The sequence below is a fragment of the Sceloporus occidentalis genome, unplaced genomic scaffold (assembly GCF_023333645.1).
Source record: "Sceloporus occidentalis isolate IW3139 unplaced genomic scaffold, rSceOcc1.0.p SCAF_2, whole genome shotgun sequence".
NCBI lineage: Eukaryota > Metazoa > Chordata > Lepidosauria > Squamata > Phrynosomatidae > Sceloporus > Sceloporus occidentalis.
The window spans coordinates 157,821,150-157,839,470 of NW_028316982.1; the positions used below are offsets into that span (position 1 = coordinate 157,821,150).

An 18,321-nucleotide genomic window follows, 5' to 3' on the forward strand; every position below is an offset into this window, starting at 1 on the left:
TCCATTCACACAGCAGAAATAATCCAGTTTGACACCACTTTAACTGCCATAGCTCAATGCTATGGAATTCTGGGAACTGCAGTTTGTTGTGGGCACTAGAGGTCTCTGACAGAAGGCTAAAAGTTTCACAAAATTACAACTCCCAGAATTCCATAACATTCAGCTATGGCAGTTAAAGTGGTGTCAAACTGGATTATTTCTGCAGTGTGCATGCAGGCCCTGTTGTAGAAAGACTGTCTGCTTATTTATGTGATACATTTAAATCCTGCCTTTTGTCCAGTAAGGTCAAAGTGGGGTACATCGTTTTCATCTTCCCAATGTTATCTATAATTATCAGTAACTGTTCTGATGAGTTGAGAGACTGGTCTATAGTCACCCAATGAGTTTCATCATCCTGGGTTTCTCAAGGCTTACTCCAGCACTAAACCACACTGGCTAGGTCTGAGAAGAATTAGGTCAAAAACATCTGAAGGGTCATAATTTCCCATTTCTGTCCTAAACAATTTGGGTGCCCAAAGGGATGTTTTTTGTCTAGAACCTTGTCTCAGAATAGCAAAATCCATTCCAAGACATGTAAAACTACATACGAGCTATAGCATCCTGTCTTATATTTGGACTTGATAAGTATGCCAAAAGGCAAAGTTGTTTTCTATCAATGTCTTATTCTTCTCTTCATCCTCTCTTTCCAGCTTTAGATCTGAAATCAGTGTGTCACGTAATATTGTTTTGGTTTTTAGTCTACTTGAAATAACAGATTAAAATAGTGAGATCTTGTAGCACCTTTGAGACTCAAGTGAAAGAAAGAAATTAAAGAAAGAGATTAAAATAGTAAAAAAAGTAGATTGGTCCCTACATTGAATTGTCTTTTGTCATATGGCTTAAATTTGAGTTTACCAAGATTTTAATTGATTTGGCTGGTGTTGTTCTTACTGATTTTGTGTTATCATAATTGTCTTTTTAATTGGAGAATATGATTTTTTGCTTTTCGGGGAGCTAACCAACCAGCCACATGTATTGATGGAGCTGTGAGTATGAATATGACGCTGACAGAGGGTTTAATATTTTTGGAAGGTAGCTACAAGTCAGAAATCAAGAAGTTAATAATGAACACACAAGTTGTGATAAATTGAAAGCATGATGGAAAAAATATGGATTGTGGTTCTTGGTTGGCTTAAATTTAACACCCCAATTTATTCTTTTGTGAGACATGGTGATTACAAAGTACTAATTTTGGCAACTTTAGATTGCTTAGTATTTCTGTTGAATTTCTCTTGCTTTTTAATATGGCAGTTCCATCAGTAGGATGGATTCATTAGCTAATAGGCAGACTGATGGCATTTGTATATGTTATAGTAAAAAAAAAAAAACGTTTGGAGTTGCCTGAATTGGCTGAAGTCAAGTTTCTTATATATAACTGCTGCATTAAAATAATTCTTCTAAGAATTATGAAGTGTGTGGTTGAAATGCCGTTCTAGCATTTCTTGTATCTGAGATGAGGACGATTACAGAAATGTTGTTTGAATTTAGAATGGTGTGTGTACATGTATACATGCACAATACCTATATAACACTCACAATAGGTCAACTCACACTCATTTTCAAGGGAGCCAGAAGAGATTAAGTTGTGGTATTTTTTGCATCTCCGAGCTTGCTATTTTCTACATTTGAGGTTAGACGATGATCCACGTGACCCATGCATATTTTTTCAAGTGTGGTGGATGTAAGCTTCTTGTATGTGCATTAAAAATTATGTTTGATGTGTTAATGGTTTTAGAATTGTTTCTTATATGTTGGATGTTGGATGGATATATTTCTAAACTGTCTTTGACATCTAGAATGGAGAGAAAAGTAGGCTTAAACATTCTGTAATTTAAATTCAGTGGCTACATTTTTGTCTGTGATTTTTTTAAAGCTCAAAGCTTACTACTTCAGAGCTTAATTCTTCCCCCTTGCCCTAGTTCTTAAATACTTCCCTGATCTTGTGAAAATTGAATTTATTTCTACCTGAGAATGCCATAGATATTTTTAGTCTTATAAGAAGTTAGTGTTAACTATCTTTTCTGCTAATATTTTATTTGATTAGTTAGTTAATCTTTGAGTATTGTGGTAAGAAAAGAAAATAACTGTGTTGCAGATGCCTGATTGTATACACCTATACAAATATTATTAATCGGTATGCCTTTAATAAAATATAAGACTTTCTTCCATTCCTAATTATTAAAAATGACAGATGCTTCCTAAGCAGTGGTGTGTGTGTGTGTGTGTGTGTGTGTGTGTGTGTGTGTGTGTATCCTTCTAAAAGATTTGGTAAGCATCTTTAAACTATGCCAAAGACTAGCTCTTATAGCTGCCTGCTCTAGAAGATGTCTCCTTCAGAATTCTAAATTGTGGGCAGACTTTCCTGGCTATCGCTTCTAGCTCAGACTTGCTATAAAAAGTGTTTTTGACAATTGTCCATGTGAATAAGGATAAGAATGGTTTGGGGAACCTAAGCTTGCTTAAATAATTCTCAAGATTTTCTGGTTCACGTGTAGTGATATTGAACTCTTTAGTCATAGGCTTTAATTTGTGCATGGTGCTGACCTGATGCTGTGCAGGGACACTCACTGCATCCCTTCATTCAATTCACTCTAATTATCACCAACTTCCTGGGGAGCCTGCTTAGATGGAACTGGCCGTGAATGTTTGTTGTTAAGTAGCAAGATATTAGGCGGCCCCGTTACATTTAACAAAGTTGTTTTATGCTCTGAATTTCCATATAGATGATCAGTGTGCCATGTTTAAATTTGTATTTCTATGTATTATTTGTGTAAATATAAACCACACCTGGTATAACATGAAATTTGATATTACAGACTCTTGTATGCACCAATGTGTATCTGTTTGTTACATATATTGCTTCCTCTCTCTTCTGTCTTTTATTATGAGTATAGATGTGTCTTTCTCTGTCTGCTTACGTTTTTGTGTATTTTCTGTATCTACATAGTAGTGTATTAATATGTACTTTATATCTTATGTCAGTTTTTTTGGTGTTTTTTTTTTTTTTTTGTTAAGGGAGGTAGGAGTAACTTATTTGCTAGTGCATGTGTGTTAAAATGCAGACATTTTGTCTTTTCAGGTCCACGTGAAAATGGCGGATGAAGCAGTCTGTGTTGGCCCAGCTCCCACTAGTAAAAGCTACCTCAACATGGATGCTATCATGGAAGCCATTAAAAAAACCCGGGCCCAAGCTGTGAGTCTGAATGAGTCTCTCCTCTGCAGCTGTTTCATATATAGAAAGCAAAGAAGCTAGAGTTTGTATTTAAAGATTAAAAAAAAAAAAGCAAGGGGGAGAATGATTGAATATGCTATTCCAGTTTAGTTCATGTCACATGAGTTAAATGTGGCCGAAATCGCTACTGGAAATCAAAGGCTTTTGTAGCATCTGGCAGTGCCGGTCGCTGATCCTGCAGGTGGCTGCTGGATTCAGCTTTCACACCAGGGAGCAGCTTCAGTTCATTTCCAAATTTGCTGGGGGAAAAAAATCCCAATTAGTTTAGAACACTAACCCTTTCTGTGCCATACTGTCTCTTTCTACATGTCTTTTATAATATAGTGGTGTTTTTGTTTTAATTTTGAAGTTGGCATGTGTGAAAATTTGCACGCCGTTCATACATGCATGAAAGTAAACGACATATCCAGTGCAAATGTGTTTTTCAGTGTTTCATGTTGCTGACAAAATACATTAAGACTAGATGACTGTGTGCAAGCTGTTTCCTTCCCTAGCCTCTCTTTTCTTAATTTAGACCAGAGATTCAAAGTTCAGCAACAATTATCGATATTTTAAAAATGACAAAATGGATACTTTTTATTGCATCACTGAATGCAAATGTGGTCCTCAGATCTGCTGAATGAAAAAAAAAAACCCTTTAAATAAAATTCGATGGATGGGAGTCGGTCATCATCAGCAATTACCCTGGAGTGTCTCAATTAGCATTATCATTTCTTTTGAAATAAATGTTTCAGTATGGTGCATTTAGAAAGTGGGGGGAAGGGGAAGGAAAAATGGCCAACAACATTAATTAGCTAACAGGCACTGCAGATGTTTACATTGTTAGTTAAGAAGACATAATGGTGATAGAAATAGCTTGGTCTTTCATCTTTACTTTGCCATGCATATTTGCTTAGTTGTGAGTTTATAATATTATAAATTATGAAACTGATGCCTTTACACATTATTATGTGCTGTAATTATATCCCTTCCTGTTTTTAGTGAACAGAATGGCATTATTTTGGTTTTGGGGCATATGGCTTTGTATCCCCTGGTCTTCAGATATTATATTCTGTTCTGTTTGAAGGGGGATTTGTAGCAATTCTTTTATTTGGGGTCATGAAAATGGTTACTAACTCAGGATATCAGCAATGTGTTTTGGCAAGAAGGGCATGTTGTTTGGAAAAAGATTTGGAAGAGTGTGGGGAAAAGAGGCTAATGCTGAAAAAAAAATGCAAGAACAGCTTCCACAGTCCTTTGGTGTGAATAGAAGAAAAACTGCAGGAGACATAGAAAAGAAGTCAGATGCCCATCTCTTTGTAATCTCCCAGGCTGGGCTTCTTACTCTGGTTAGTCTGTTTATAATGAGTTAATTCCAGATAATACAAGGTAGGTCTTGTGTATGTATAAGCTTGGCTCTTGGCATTTGTATGCAGAATATTAACATGACAGAAATTTTTGGTCTGGCAGAATGTGATACTCATTTGGTAATGTTAAGGGGTGTCAGCGACTGGCTTATGTGTAACTTTTAATGTGTAGAACCTTTAAAAGGATACGCTTTTTAAAAATAAATAAATAAATAAGCGACACATTTAAACTACACCAAAGAGATGAAAAAATAGGTGAAGAGTTTTTATGTTGTTACTGTAAACATTTTAGATACGCAGAACTCATTGTAAAATTGAGGCTGCAGAGAAAATTTATTCTCGCTCAAAATTTGTATATTGCTCTTCACAGCTTGGAAGTAACTGGTCAGAAAATGTTATTTATAATTAGTTTCTCTCTTCACTAACACAGGTATATCTGAGTTACATTAAGGCTGTAACTTAATAAGGGATAATGGCACTTCTATTGCAGTGTATCTGTAGCTTTTTAGTTGCTTATATAGTTATGGAATATGGCCTTCCTAAATAATAGTGAAGAATATCACATGGATCAAGCACTGGCTCATGCTCTGCTTCATGCTCTGCATTTAGATTATTTTTTAAAAAAGGGACTAAAAGTAATTAATTTCATTATGTCAGAGCACCAGGAAAGTAAAAGGTTATTTTAAATTTTTTAACCATAACATTCATGTGAATTATTAATTAAACTTATTTTAAGTCATTAAGAAGATAGCTCTCCAAGCTCTGTTTCTGCTTTAGTGAATGTTGATTTAGTAACACATGATACGTTGCCTAGGGATTCAGTAGGATCTACATATTAAATGAAGTACCAAGGAAGTACTACTGAACATTTTACCTTATATATTAAGTGCTAAGGGTATGTTGTATCATGCTCACAGATCTCTTAACTCATGAAAACTATCCTTTACTTTTTGTTTAAAGGTCCACCCAGGATATGGATTCCTTTCAGAAAATAAAGAATTTTCCAAGCGTCTGGTAAGGATTTTTTTTTTGTGGGAGGATGATGATTTCTTCTAACCAATATATAGATATATTGTTGTAGTATGTAGGTGCAAATTTCAGTGCATTAGTCATGCTAGTAAATTGTTTAATTGCAGGGTAAAATTATTCTGTACTTCGTTTGTAAGGGTGAAAAAAAGAGCAAATTCTTCAGGAATTAAGTCTTTTGGAAGCTCCTAAATCACTCTGTACAAAGAACACAATTTTCCTTTTCCATTAGATGAAAAAAAATTTCAGGATTCCTCCCCCCACCCTCCAGTATGTTTCTAAAACAGTCCCCATCCCAAGCTGTATTGGTTAACTTGCCACATGGGGTGGAACTACTGTGACCACTCTCTGAATAGGATACCATAGGCAACATCATCAGTGCACCTTTTGGCTAAAATAATGCCTTAATGTTGTTATATTGTCTTTATGTCAAATGATTTTAATTATTCTCATCTGCCTTGAAGAGTTGTATTCAGATGAAGCCTATAAATATTACAGTGGGCCATTGGTATCAGTTGAGGTTTGGTTCCAGGACCCCTGTGGATACTAAAATCTGTGGATGCTCAAGTCCCATTAAATACAGCAGTGTCCCTATATAAAATAGCAAAATCAAGGTTTGCTTTTTAGAATTTATATAAATTTTTGAATATTTTCAAACCGTGGATGCTTTAGTCCATAGATAAAGAATCCGTGGATACAGAAGGCCAATTGCAAATAAAATTTGTATTATGTAGACTTATTCAAGAGAGAGTGAACATGGTCTATTGGTTTGAATGTTTGACTAGGCCTGTGGGAGTCTCAGATCCCTGCGCAACCATGGAGACCCACTGAGTGACCTTGGGCAAGTTACACTCTCTCAGCTTTAGAGAAAGGCAGTGGCAAACTCTCCCTGAATAAATCTTGCCAAGAAAACCCTAGGATAAAGTTGCCATAAGTTGGAATTGGCTTGAAGGCATATACAACAACAAGAATTATCTAAATTTAAATGAGCAAACAATGTAAAGGCCTACATTAGTTAACTATTTAAACATCTGACAAACTATTGTAAGCCTGAGGGCAGGGAACCGTCTAATTAAAAAGATTATATGTACAGCGCTGTGTAAATTTACAGTGCTTTATAAATAAAGGTTAATAACTATGGCTGAATAACTAGGGTTGCTCATATTGAAACATAGGGGATTGACTTCTGAGTAAACTTGTATACAGTAGGACTACATAGATCAATAAAGCTATATTTTGCCTAAAGTTCACACTGTAGTTTATGCTGGATAAGGAGCTGCCTTTTTTTAAGGAGCCTTTTCTTTGTCTTTGCCCCATGGACTGCCATAAAGTAAAAATAAACAAATAACTATGGATATATCTCAACCAGAGAGCCAGCATGGTGTAGTGATTTAAATGTTGTACTGGCACGCTAGGAGACCAGGATGTAAAGAGAACTTGTAGCACTTTTGAGACTATCTGAAATAAAGAAGTTGGGAGATCAGGGTTTGAACGTCTCTCAGCCTTGGAAATCCATTAGCTTATCTCAGGGAAGGCATATTTTGTCAGCTTACAAAATAAGCAGTGGTCAATCTCCTCTGAATAAAACTTATAAGCAGTGGTCAGTCTCCTCTGAATAAATCTTGCTTGTCAAGATTTATTGGCAATAAATAAGTTTGTGTCTGTTTCACCCTAAATTTAAACTACTTGAAGGCACCCAAAAACAATAACGACAATAATGACAAATGTATAGTCCACTTCTGACTTTGAAAAGCTTTATTTAATGTGCTGAACAGTGTAGCGAGCCCTGCTATCTATTTAAAATGTGAGTTGTTGGCTTCTAAGAGAGGAAATTCATTCCTTTTTTTAACATACAGGAAAAGAGTGAATATTCCTGGAGTGCTGCCCACTCATTTTAAAATGCAGATTAACAAGAATTGGTTGTGATTTCCAGGAGTGTGAATAAGCAAAATCTTTCTGGCATCTAAAGAGTTGAATGCTGTCCTCTGCATCTCCTCAGTCTCCACCCTCTTATCCCTTTTGGTCCTCCCCAAGCTCTCCTTCCCAGAAATTTGCTCCTAAAATTCAGAGACCCTCATGAACAGGATTTGATGCAGTACTAAGGGCTTATTTTCTGTTGAGAATAAACATTGGCCCATCACCCCACAAATGGGAGAGTTCTCAGGTCACACATGGGCTGTTTGAGCTCCAGCTGAGAGTGCAAGTGTTGGAATGTGATAGAAGGGAAAGTGCTCAAAAGGAAGAGGGGGAGAGAGAAAGAGAAGTTTCCTCTTCATATCACAGCAGAGAAATAAATATAATCCAAAAGTTATACATAAAAGATGGGATATAAAATCAAAGTATTGATACATTTTGGAAGAATACCTTGTATGCAATAAATTTGTTCCAGTAACACACAAATTCTATTATTGTCAAGGACTGCACTTTAAATCAAGGGGATTTATGTCATAACCTAAATCACTTAGGGAACCTGTGGCTTTCAAAGTTGCTAAGCTGCCATCACTGACCAATGGCCTTATTAGCTTGGGGTGATGGGAGTTTGGAGTTCAGCCTGCTAACTTTTTGGAAGCAGGGGTTAGTAATTATTGGGCAAAACTGTGTTTTTCTGTTGGATGGAAAGTAAATATCCATGCTGTTTTTCTAATAGTAATTTGTCTTTATTTAAAAAAGCAACGTGCACAATTAAGATTCATATAAAGAGACCTGAGAGAAAAATTAAAAACAAGACATGTTCGTTCAATGTTCAGTTCAGGTTTAATTTTAAACCATTATTTCAAAATGATACAGAGAATTTTTCTCCGACAAGGCCCATAATATTCCAAACATCCTTTCAATATTTTATGCTTTTTAAAGTTTTTTCCTGAAGGCTGTCGTTTCCAGCTGTACTGTTAAAATACTAATTCAGTATCATACAGTTTGACCATATCAAACAAATAACTGGCTAGACCAGCTAGAATTACATTAGACTCCAGAAGGTATATATGTCCCGCAAATTAAGCAGTTACTTTTACACCACTGTTTTTCTTAACAGTCGCAAGTGCGGTAGGGAAGGTTCTTCTATAGATCAATGTGATGTGACTTTTACCCAGAGACATGCATGCTTCTCTAACATTTAGGCAGCTACATTTTCTTTGTGTGCAACACCCTTGTGAAGCAGGCTACTTTATTCAGTCACCTTCCTTAAATTTCACCACCACAACTGCATTTATAATTTGGTTGATGAATTGCCAAGAAGCTTTGTAGCTTTCTTGGTGTAAATCCAGCTTTGTGGTGGTCTTTCTTTTTCTGTCCAAAGGTTATGCCCACTTCCACTTAGTGCTGTCCTTGCCTCATTTTCTCAGGTATGTAGCTGTGAAAGAGGAAGGGAAAAAAATCCAGATGGCAGGCAAGCTGCTTGCCCATCATAGCCATCAGTGGAGATGACCAGAGAAGCTTAAGCTCTGTCGTGGACTCACTTAGTAGTCTTCTGTGTGTCCCAATGAAATTACTTGGCAAATATCAAGTACCATTTAGTGGAGCTGTAACAAAAACCTCATCAGTAAATGGCTGCTTTGGTTATGAGCAAACTGGGATTGGCCCATGCCTCTTTTTTGTTACAGTGGTGGGTGCTTTGCAGCTGGCAAGCAAAAGAGTCCTCATGCAAAGTGCCTGCCAAAGCAATTTTATATTGCCTTTCAAATAATTTCCCAAGGCAGTTTATGAAAAGAATAAAACATATAATGAGCCAAAAGCAAAGAGTTGAGCAACAGTATTGACTGAAATTGGGTTTTACAATTGTAGTACACCAAGATTGTGCCATCCTTACTGATTCCTGGTTCATTTCAAGGCTTAGTTCAAAGTGATGGCTTTAACTTGTCCAGTGGCTGCAAGTGAAATATGCCACATGGAACCTCCACAAGCCTCTTTTGTATGACACCAGTGAACTCCAGAATTTTTTTTAAAATAAAGGCATTGCAATTAGACTCTGATAACCAATTACAAACTGTAAAAGGCACTGTAGTCAAAGGGGAAAGGAATTAAATGCACTGTAGTTATTATTTTCTTTTAGTTCAATATCAATACATAATTAAAGTTAATTTCAGTTTATTTAAGATTCATTTATCTATAAATAAAAATTTATAATTAATCAGTGGTGAATTCGGATTTTATTAATGATTAGGGAGGGGATGTAAATAATTTAATAATATTAAATACCTAACTGCCTTTTATATAATTCAAAGTGTCGTTTAAGTTTGGAAACCTTGAATAATCTTGAACACTTAATAGAAAATGTTTATAAGAACCAATTCCGCATCCTTACACACAGAAGTAGTTTTCTTCAGGGAATTTGAAAAAGAACATGCAAACCATAAGCCCTGTGCAACCACTGTGTATTGTTTAGGAGATTTGAGGAGGGGTGTGTGTTAGCTCCTCCTAGAATTTCAGTGAAAAAGATGCACATTCCAATCAGTGAGGGACGGTTTGGCATTCCAGATCTTTTTCTCCTTACATTCAATTGGACATATTTGTTCTCTTATATTAAGATATTTTGGACATATCACTTCAAGTAAGTAATTCACCATGGTCAGCCTTGGAGTCTTCATTTCTAGCACCTCTGTCTAAATGTACTTGGCTCTCATTTTATAAAAACAGGCAGTGTTTTGCCAACAGTTTCTTTGGGTAGAACTGTGTGGAAATATTTTTTCATCAATTGCAATTTGACCCATAAGCTCATGCTAAATTGACTTTATGCAGGAATCCAGATTTGAAAACTGGTAAGAAACCATTTTTATGGAAGGTGTGAGCCAATTATGGGATTGTTACTTCAAATCATGTACTTGGTGTTGATGTCGAATTTTGTCTTTTTCAATTTTGCAAGAGCAGTTTAAACTACCTCAGTCAGCTAAATGGCAATGTCTACAAATAAAACCTTTGTCACAGTCCAGATTTGACTCAGCAGCTTTAAATGCATCTGAGGCTCCCTTAATATTAGAGTCATTAATTGAGGCCAACCCAGACCAACAATTTATATATATAAATTTATGTTATCTATAAATAAGTAAGACACGTGAGGTTTACAGCAAGACTAGAATAGAGAATTGGAATACCCAATTCTGACAGATACATAACCACCAGTTTTAACATTAACTAGTAAGGCTATAGATTTCTAACTATGGCCCAAAGCAGATGGGCCAAAAGGTGTAGCTTCTGGCCACTTTGGGGGTATGGCATCACGTGCAGAATACGCACACCCCTAGATTGTCTGGAAGCCACTCTGAAGTCGCCAGAAAAGGAGTGGCAAAAAACTGCTCCTTCTGGAGCTCATTAGGAAACGTGGTGGTGGCCTGCTTTCAGATTGGGCCGTCCATTCACAACAGTCCCTGGCTGATCAGGGACTGGCTGGCCAGAGGCCACTCTAAGCTGCCAGTCTGCTTTGCCCCTGTGTCTTAGGGCTTATCTACATAGGTGATTTATCCCAAATTCCACCCTGGTTTCTCTGTGTCCTGTTTACATGATGCAGGGCCAATACTCCTGATTGGGTATAGACTGTTTTCATGACAGCTACATCTGATTCATCTCAGTTCTAGTTTTCTCTCCGTTAACTATCACCTGTGTTGTTGTACTTCATATATAGCCCTTATCCATTTACAGTAGTTGCCTCCTTTTTGCTGTCCTAATGATAATTTCCTTCATAAATTAACAGTTTAAGTTATCAAATGCTTTCAAGAAAGCTTTCTAAGGGGTATGACAGACCATCCCAAGGGGTGTCCTGCAGCCACCCCTTTTAGCACCGGATCGGGGCCGTGGTGCCAATCTCTCCTTTCCATGGTGCAGAAAGGAGCCCCAAAAAGCATCTCCTTTTTGTGCCTTGGAAAGGGTGCCATAGCAACTGGCGCATGGATTTTCCGTGCTCCTTTGGTGCTGCGTCACATAGACACAGTGCCAGAATAGCTCCATGATATGCTGGAAACCGTGCTGGAAGAAATGGCCGCGTGCACTGGAACAAGTAGTGGTACACGCCGACATGAGCACAAGGCCCATTGGCTTTAATGGGGCTTGAGCTTACACAGAATTTTCCTTACGCAGGAGGGTCTGGAATGGATCCTCCGCATAAGGAAAAGGACTACCAGTACTATATATCTCTATCTATCTATCTATCTATCTATCTATCTATCTATCTATCTAGGAATTTCCCCACAGTAGCTATATTTTGGGAGGAGGTAATCAAATGAGTAAATTTGGTATTGGAAAGTTCCTTGATATACAGGGATGTGCGTGTCCTTTTGAATTATTTATTTGTTTCTTGGAAATGAACAAATGGCCAACGGAACTGGATCATTTGTACTACCAAAAGTAGTTTGTTACTGGACAGAATCTCCCCCCACCTGTGATCCTATGGATAGAAGATTTAACAATGCTTGCAGCCTTTGAAAGAATTATGTATAAAATTAAATTTACAAATGCACTTGTAGTATATTTGGACAATTTGGTCAACTTCTGTAGAAACAGAAGACTAATGTGGTTGTTTTCCCTCCTTTTGTGTTCTTATTTTCCTGCTTTTGTTACACTATAACATTATTGTATGTAACTGAGAACCTGTTTGTATGTAAATAAAAACATTTTTAAAAAGGTTTGTAGTGGCTAACAGATGTCTTAACAGGCTTGAAGGTACTCTTGCTTCTTATGTGCTGCTTCTTTTGAATGAAAAGTTTCCTTAGCTCTGTTCCCATTGATTTTGGTGTCATGGCTAGCCATACACTTTATTTAACAAATGAGTATACTGTATGAGATGGTGAGATTATACCTCAGTCTATGACAAAAACTGGTAACAGCATGCCATAGGAAGTTGTGGGTTCATGTTTTATAATGTAAACAGGCTGTAAGTAATGCATGCCTTATTGAAAGGAGCAGTAAAGATGCTTCAGGAAAATGTAGAAATTGAATATTGACACATCAATTACATCAGTACTATTTATATACGTACATACATACATACATACAGCCTGCCATTTCCCCCGTTTGGTGCTCAAGGTGGTTTATAACAGTTAAAAGAGATATAGCTAAAAAAATTATGTTTTTATTCTGTACCTTAAGGTCGTTTCTGATTTATAGTGACCCTATCACAAAGTTTTTTGGGGTTGAGGGTGCGTGACTTACCCGCGGTCACCCAGTGAGTTTCTATGGCTGAGCCGAGAATTGAACCCTGATCTTCAGAGTCATAGCCAAACACCCAAATCACAATGCCATGCTGACTGTCAAATATATATGTATATCAAATACAACAATATCATTAAACTATCCATAAAATTAAAACTAGTTTAAAATGTAACTATTAAAAATGACAAATAAATAAAGCAGAGATAGATAATACAGCAACATTCTCCAATGCCAAAATAAGAAAATCTTACAATGATCTTCCTGCAGAAAGCAAGGTGGGTGCTAGTCCTTTCTGTTTAGTATGTTAGTAAATCATATTTCAGGTTCTGTTTATTGTGTGAAAATGCAGCTCAAGGTTCTTAGGTTAGTATTGGATGTATCCAGTGTCAGCAGAACTGCTGGGGTCCAACAACCACTGTCAGTAACTCAAACGAGCCCTAGTGGTTAAATCAGACCTTTGAGCAGAGCTAGCAATTTTCAACAGAAGCGTGGTTCCAAAGGCAGTTGAGATAACAGCAGCTGGATGTCTTCCAGGAACTGAAGCAATGCAGGAACCTCCAGGGATACACAGCAAACCGATGCCAGACTTCTTCTGATAAACCACCAAAGAAGCCAAGTCTCCCGAAGTGCTCTTTATTCACAGTGCTATAATACAAATACAGATCTCCAAAACTCCAAACCATACCAAACCAACTCCTACTACAAACCCACAAGCTATCACTTGCAACCCCTGGGTTTATATAGACTCCAGACCATGTGGTCACCCAAACCATGTGTAACCATGACAAGTGTCCCCTGTGTAATCCAGACACATTGTTTCATCATCCATGGCTACATGCATCTAGACACCAAAGTGTCCTTGAACCAATGAGCATCAGCTGTGCTAATCAACCTTGTCCTTCTGCTGAATGCTCATGGTCAAACACATACACATCAAGCATTTCCCAGTGTGCTGTGTTTTAACCCTTGAGATTCTGACATCTTGTGCTTTATGTTGAGAATGAAAATATAGTAATCATACATAGAGTGTATGGTGTGGCACCAGAGCCGGTTCTAGGTTTAGGGAACACGCAGCAACTACATGATCCCTAACCCTAGAACTTATGGATGGTGTAACAATGGCGGCGCCCTGTGTACACAGGTGCCGCCATTGTTACATAAGCACCACACAGCATCCACACTTACATAATGAGCGTGCCAGTGGCGCTCTTGTTACACTGCCCTTGCAGCTTAAAAAGAACTTGCTTTTCCTGGGTTCTTTTTCCTCCACAGGGAAGCCACGCAGTTTGGCGGCTGCAGCTTCCCTCCAGAGGAAAAAAGTCCGCCGGCAGGCTGCCCTGTCTGTGCCAGGCCAGATTACAGTTGTTTAGCTTCATTAGCGCTATCTGATTTATATGTCCCTTGTTCACATTTCTAGATGCAGAATGTATGTGCCTGATTGCCTTGACAACTCATAGTTAATACTGCCTTCTATTCAAATAAGAAAACATTGCATGTTAATAAAAGGAGTATGATGGAAAACTTAACCAAATGACAAGCTAATACTGGGGGACTGAGTTTTGTTTGCATGGTACTGAGCTTTCTTCTTAAGTGAGTAGTAATAACTGATACATCTAATTGGCTTCTTAGCAATAGCAATAGCTTGTCATTTTAATGTATTGTGTAGTATGATTTGTTATATTAAAAAAGTGAATCTCCTTTTTGAAAGAAAGGAGGTGTGAAGTCAAGGGCTTTTATCTTTAATAAAAGGTATATTTTACTCTCAAAGCAAATGATTTTTCTAACTAGATGGCATTCATTGACACATTCCCAAAATATAAAACAATGAAATAAAAGCATTTGTTCGTGTTGTTTGAAGCTATTATGTTGCTATGTGGCTGCCAAACTTGGCAATTTTGCAGTCATTATTCCACTCTGGGCTCACTTCCTAGCAATCTGGTGGGTTTTCAGGGTTTGGATTACAATATTGGTGACAATATCCTTGGCCAAGTTTATAGTAATGCAGACAGAATTAGTTGTATTCTTGTACTGTATATTCATTTGTATGTCATAAGATACATATTACAACAAGTAACATTATATACTAATAGGATTTTTCATTTCTGCGGAAATGGAAAAAATCATAGTTCCTGTACACTAAATTTATGTTTTTTAGTGTATGGGCTACCACATGTAAAAATAATTGCTTCTATGCAAGTAACTTCTGGGTGAGCCAAGTGTGTATGAAGATCATGAATTCAGAGATACATGTTTGATTGCTGTTTGTGTGAAGCCTCTTTAATTTAAATCTAGAGCAAATGCTGACATTACAAAACTATTTTCATGGAGGAAATGGCCATCAATATTTATAATCATCTGCTTGGTATGCTGGAAACCAGTTGTTGGCTGCCTTGAGCAGGACAGTCCCATTCTATTCACATTCTGCATCCCATGGGTCACCAGTTAGATTCTGCTGGAATAGAATGCTGGTTTGATGTACATGGCTCTTGTATGTTCTTAAAGCAACTTTTGGCTGAAACAGAACTTAATCATCCTTCCGAGGTCGCTAAAATGAGTACCCAGACTGTTGGGGGCAAATTAGCTTACTTGCTAATTAGCTTACTTGCTGTTCACCGCTATGATCTTTGGAATAGCGGTATATAAATAAAACAAATTATTATTAATCAGTTTGGGAAGTGTATTTTAAAAGTATTTATTTATAGTTTTGATTCCAAGGTTGCCACCTGTTGCAAGTTCATTTAAAACATTAAAACATGAAAATAGTTACTGTAAAGTGAGTGAACTTAGCCTTTGTTAAGGTACCATTGTAAGATATTGTGTAATTATACTTTTGTTGTTGGGTAAGAGAATTTATGATAAGGAACTAGGTATTTGTGATGAGACCCTGACTCTGTTCGTATTCTTGAAGCCAGTTGGGCAGCCTGTGAGCCTAAGCCTACATATGGCCTCAACATAATTCCAGAAGCCCTCTGAAAGCGATGAGTTAAGACCTCTGGAGTGATCTCTCCCTCTCACAGTTGGACAATTTGATGGGGAGGGGAAGAACAGAAGCTGGCAAAAGAATGGAGACAAACCGGGATGGGGTGGATGCCCGCCCCTACCCAGCCTCACAACCAGTCAGAGAGGCTTCCGGGGGTGGGACATCCGGTCGCAATGGCTGCTGGGGCTTGTAGTTGCCGGTAGGAACCCACTGCGACTACAAGCCCCAGCGGCTTTTGCAACCGGAAATTCCGCCTCTGGAAGCCTCTCTGATTGGTTGAGAGGCTGGGAAGGGGAGGTACATCCGGCCGTGCTTCCTAGGGCTGGGGAGGAGGACTGAAGATGGAGGAGGATAGTGGGCTTGTGGACAAGGATGGCAGGCTGGAGGATGGGCGGCCAAAACCCATGATTGTCCCGTCTAGAATCGGGACATGGCAACCCTAAGCATGAGGCCCATGAAAGGGTACACCTGAGGAGCTGAGTCTTAAGGTTTATGCATATTGCTTTGCCATCAGTAGTAATAAATTTAAAATATTTTTATGTATCAGCATATTTGGACTTTGTTTATCTCCATTCTGATCTCAAATCTGGCATGGATTTTATGGCTCTTTCAACCAGATGACTTTTTTTAATGCATTTAGCTCATAAAGCTCTGAATCAAAAAGAGAAGGGAGTGTGGCTGCATCAGCACTGCAGAAATAATATGGCTAGACACAACTTTAACTGCTATGGCTCAATGCTATGGAACTCTGGGAAATATAGTTCATTGCAGCACCAGAGCATTCCCAGAATAGGGCTCCAGTAGAAATTTAGGTGCTTTTAAAGAAAAAAGAGCCTGTGAACTTAAATGTATCTTCTTTAAAAAGTTGGTAGTGTTTTGTTAAGCCGTCTTCAAGGCAGTTCTCTAATGTGGCCATGTCTTGTTCCGGTCTCCTCTGCTGCTCTGCTGTGGATGGTCCATTGTTGTTATATCAACAAGTCCTGAACACTTTCAAACTGGGCTTCCTTTGAACACCTCAGGACTCCTTGTGCCAAAAGGGTGTCTTTGGCTGTCTGAGAATCTCCAGACAGTCCAATTTCAACATTAAGCGGGTGTCACTTGACTATGATATTAAGTGTTCAGTTCACCTAGTGAGGTGCCATAGCCAACCAGAGGTCTTATGCTTGGTTTGGTTTTTTGTCATTATTGTGGGTGCCTGAGTTGGGAGCTCTGGAAGACACTACAAGAAGGGCACAGTTCGATGGCTTCCACAATCAGAGGCCAGATTTGATCAGACTGGCATGAGGGGCATCAGGTTATGGCTTGTGAGGGGCAGGGATAGAGGTTTCTTATTGCCCCTTCACAAGTCCTCTTTGGAGATTTGCGTGGACCCACCCTCCCACCCTCTGTGCAGCGTGAGCTTTGCTAGTCTCTTCGGGGCTGGGTAGGAATTTTCTCTCCTTTTACAATTTTTTTTGCCTATCCTACTCAGTATCAGTGGGACATTGTCAATTAACTCAGTTGGTGTTTATAAATAGGTTGTCATTGGCAGGTTATGGGGGGAGATATCAGACTTCAGTGTACACTTTGGCACCCTTTCAGTTAAGAGTTGGGTTAGGAACTGTCTCCACTGGCTGGGGGACTTGGGAGGTGGAGAAATAGCCTCTCCTTGGGGCTGACCGTAGGGTTGCTCTCTCTGTAAAGTCTACAGAACTGGGAAGGGGAATGTCCTCAATTTATCTTCCAGTAAATGGACATCCGGTGAACAACTCACAATACTGGATTGCCTTCCAGGTCGGGTGTTTCACCCAAGGAAAGGGTGGGGAGGTAGTCATAGGTTGACATCTGGGTCTCAGCTGGACCCACGTCAAGTTGATCCCTCTATTTTTGTTGCTTATATCCAGATTCATCTTAAATATGTTTTAGGTCAAATAAAATGGTCCTTCTGTAGCCCAGTGTCTTGTATCTGGCCTCATTATTTTGTGGTTGATCATCAGAGGAGTGATTTGAAGAAAACATAAGGTAGAAACACTTTGTGAGTAAGCATATTAATTTTCAGTGATATTTATATACAGAGTGGATCCCAATACTGACCTGTTGTGGGATGGAGAACATAAGCATTACTGACCTCCTCTTCATAAACTCCTCTACCTTGAATGGACCTTTGCTAAGAAGATTTTATATCTAAAGACATAAAAGTGAAAGCCCTATTGAGACGTCCCTTGTAGTCCACCAATTTTTCAGTGTTTTCTTCTCTTCCAGTTGAAGAACATGGTGAAATGTCTTTATGTTTTTGTTATTTTTTAAAATTAGAAATATGCTTGTGTGGAATATTACAGAAGGGTAATCCGAGTACACAGAAATCCAAGGAAAATGTAATATCATAAGATCAAAGAAGGTACTACCATGTGGCTATGAATCATGGAGTAGGGGATGATGTATTGCCATTCCGTCTTTTGCCTGGCTACTATTGGGAGACAGTATGCTCCGCTAGATGGACAGTTAATAGGACCCAGCATAGCTGATTCTGAATGGAGGCTTTCTTTTTAACCCCATAGCACTTAATTATGTGGTTTCCATAA

The 18,321-nt window shown here is 38.2% G+C and overlaps 1 protein-coding gene across 8 annotated transcripts in view; it reads left to right on the top strand.

Moving 5' to 3' along the window:
• Positions 1-18,321, top strand: part of PCCA (propionyl-CoA carboxylase subunit alpha) — a 308,554-nt gene that overhangs the window by 62,482 nt on the left and 227,751 nt on the right. For all 8 annotated transcript variants that reach the window (XR_016280158.1, XR_016280157.1, XM_089511218.1 and 5 more), the window contains exons 5-6: positions 3,119-3,232; positions 5,578-5,631. Coding sequence is in view for 6 of the 8 variants with exons in the window: in XM_089511218.1 (XP_089367344.1) it covers positions 3,119-3,232; positions 5,578-5,631 (168 nt within the window). In the remaining 2 variants the exon portion in view is untranslated. The remainder of the gene's footprint in view (positions 1-3,118; positions 3,233-5,577; positions 5,632-18,321) is intronic.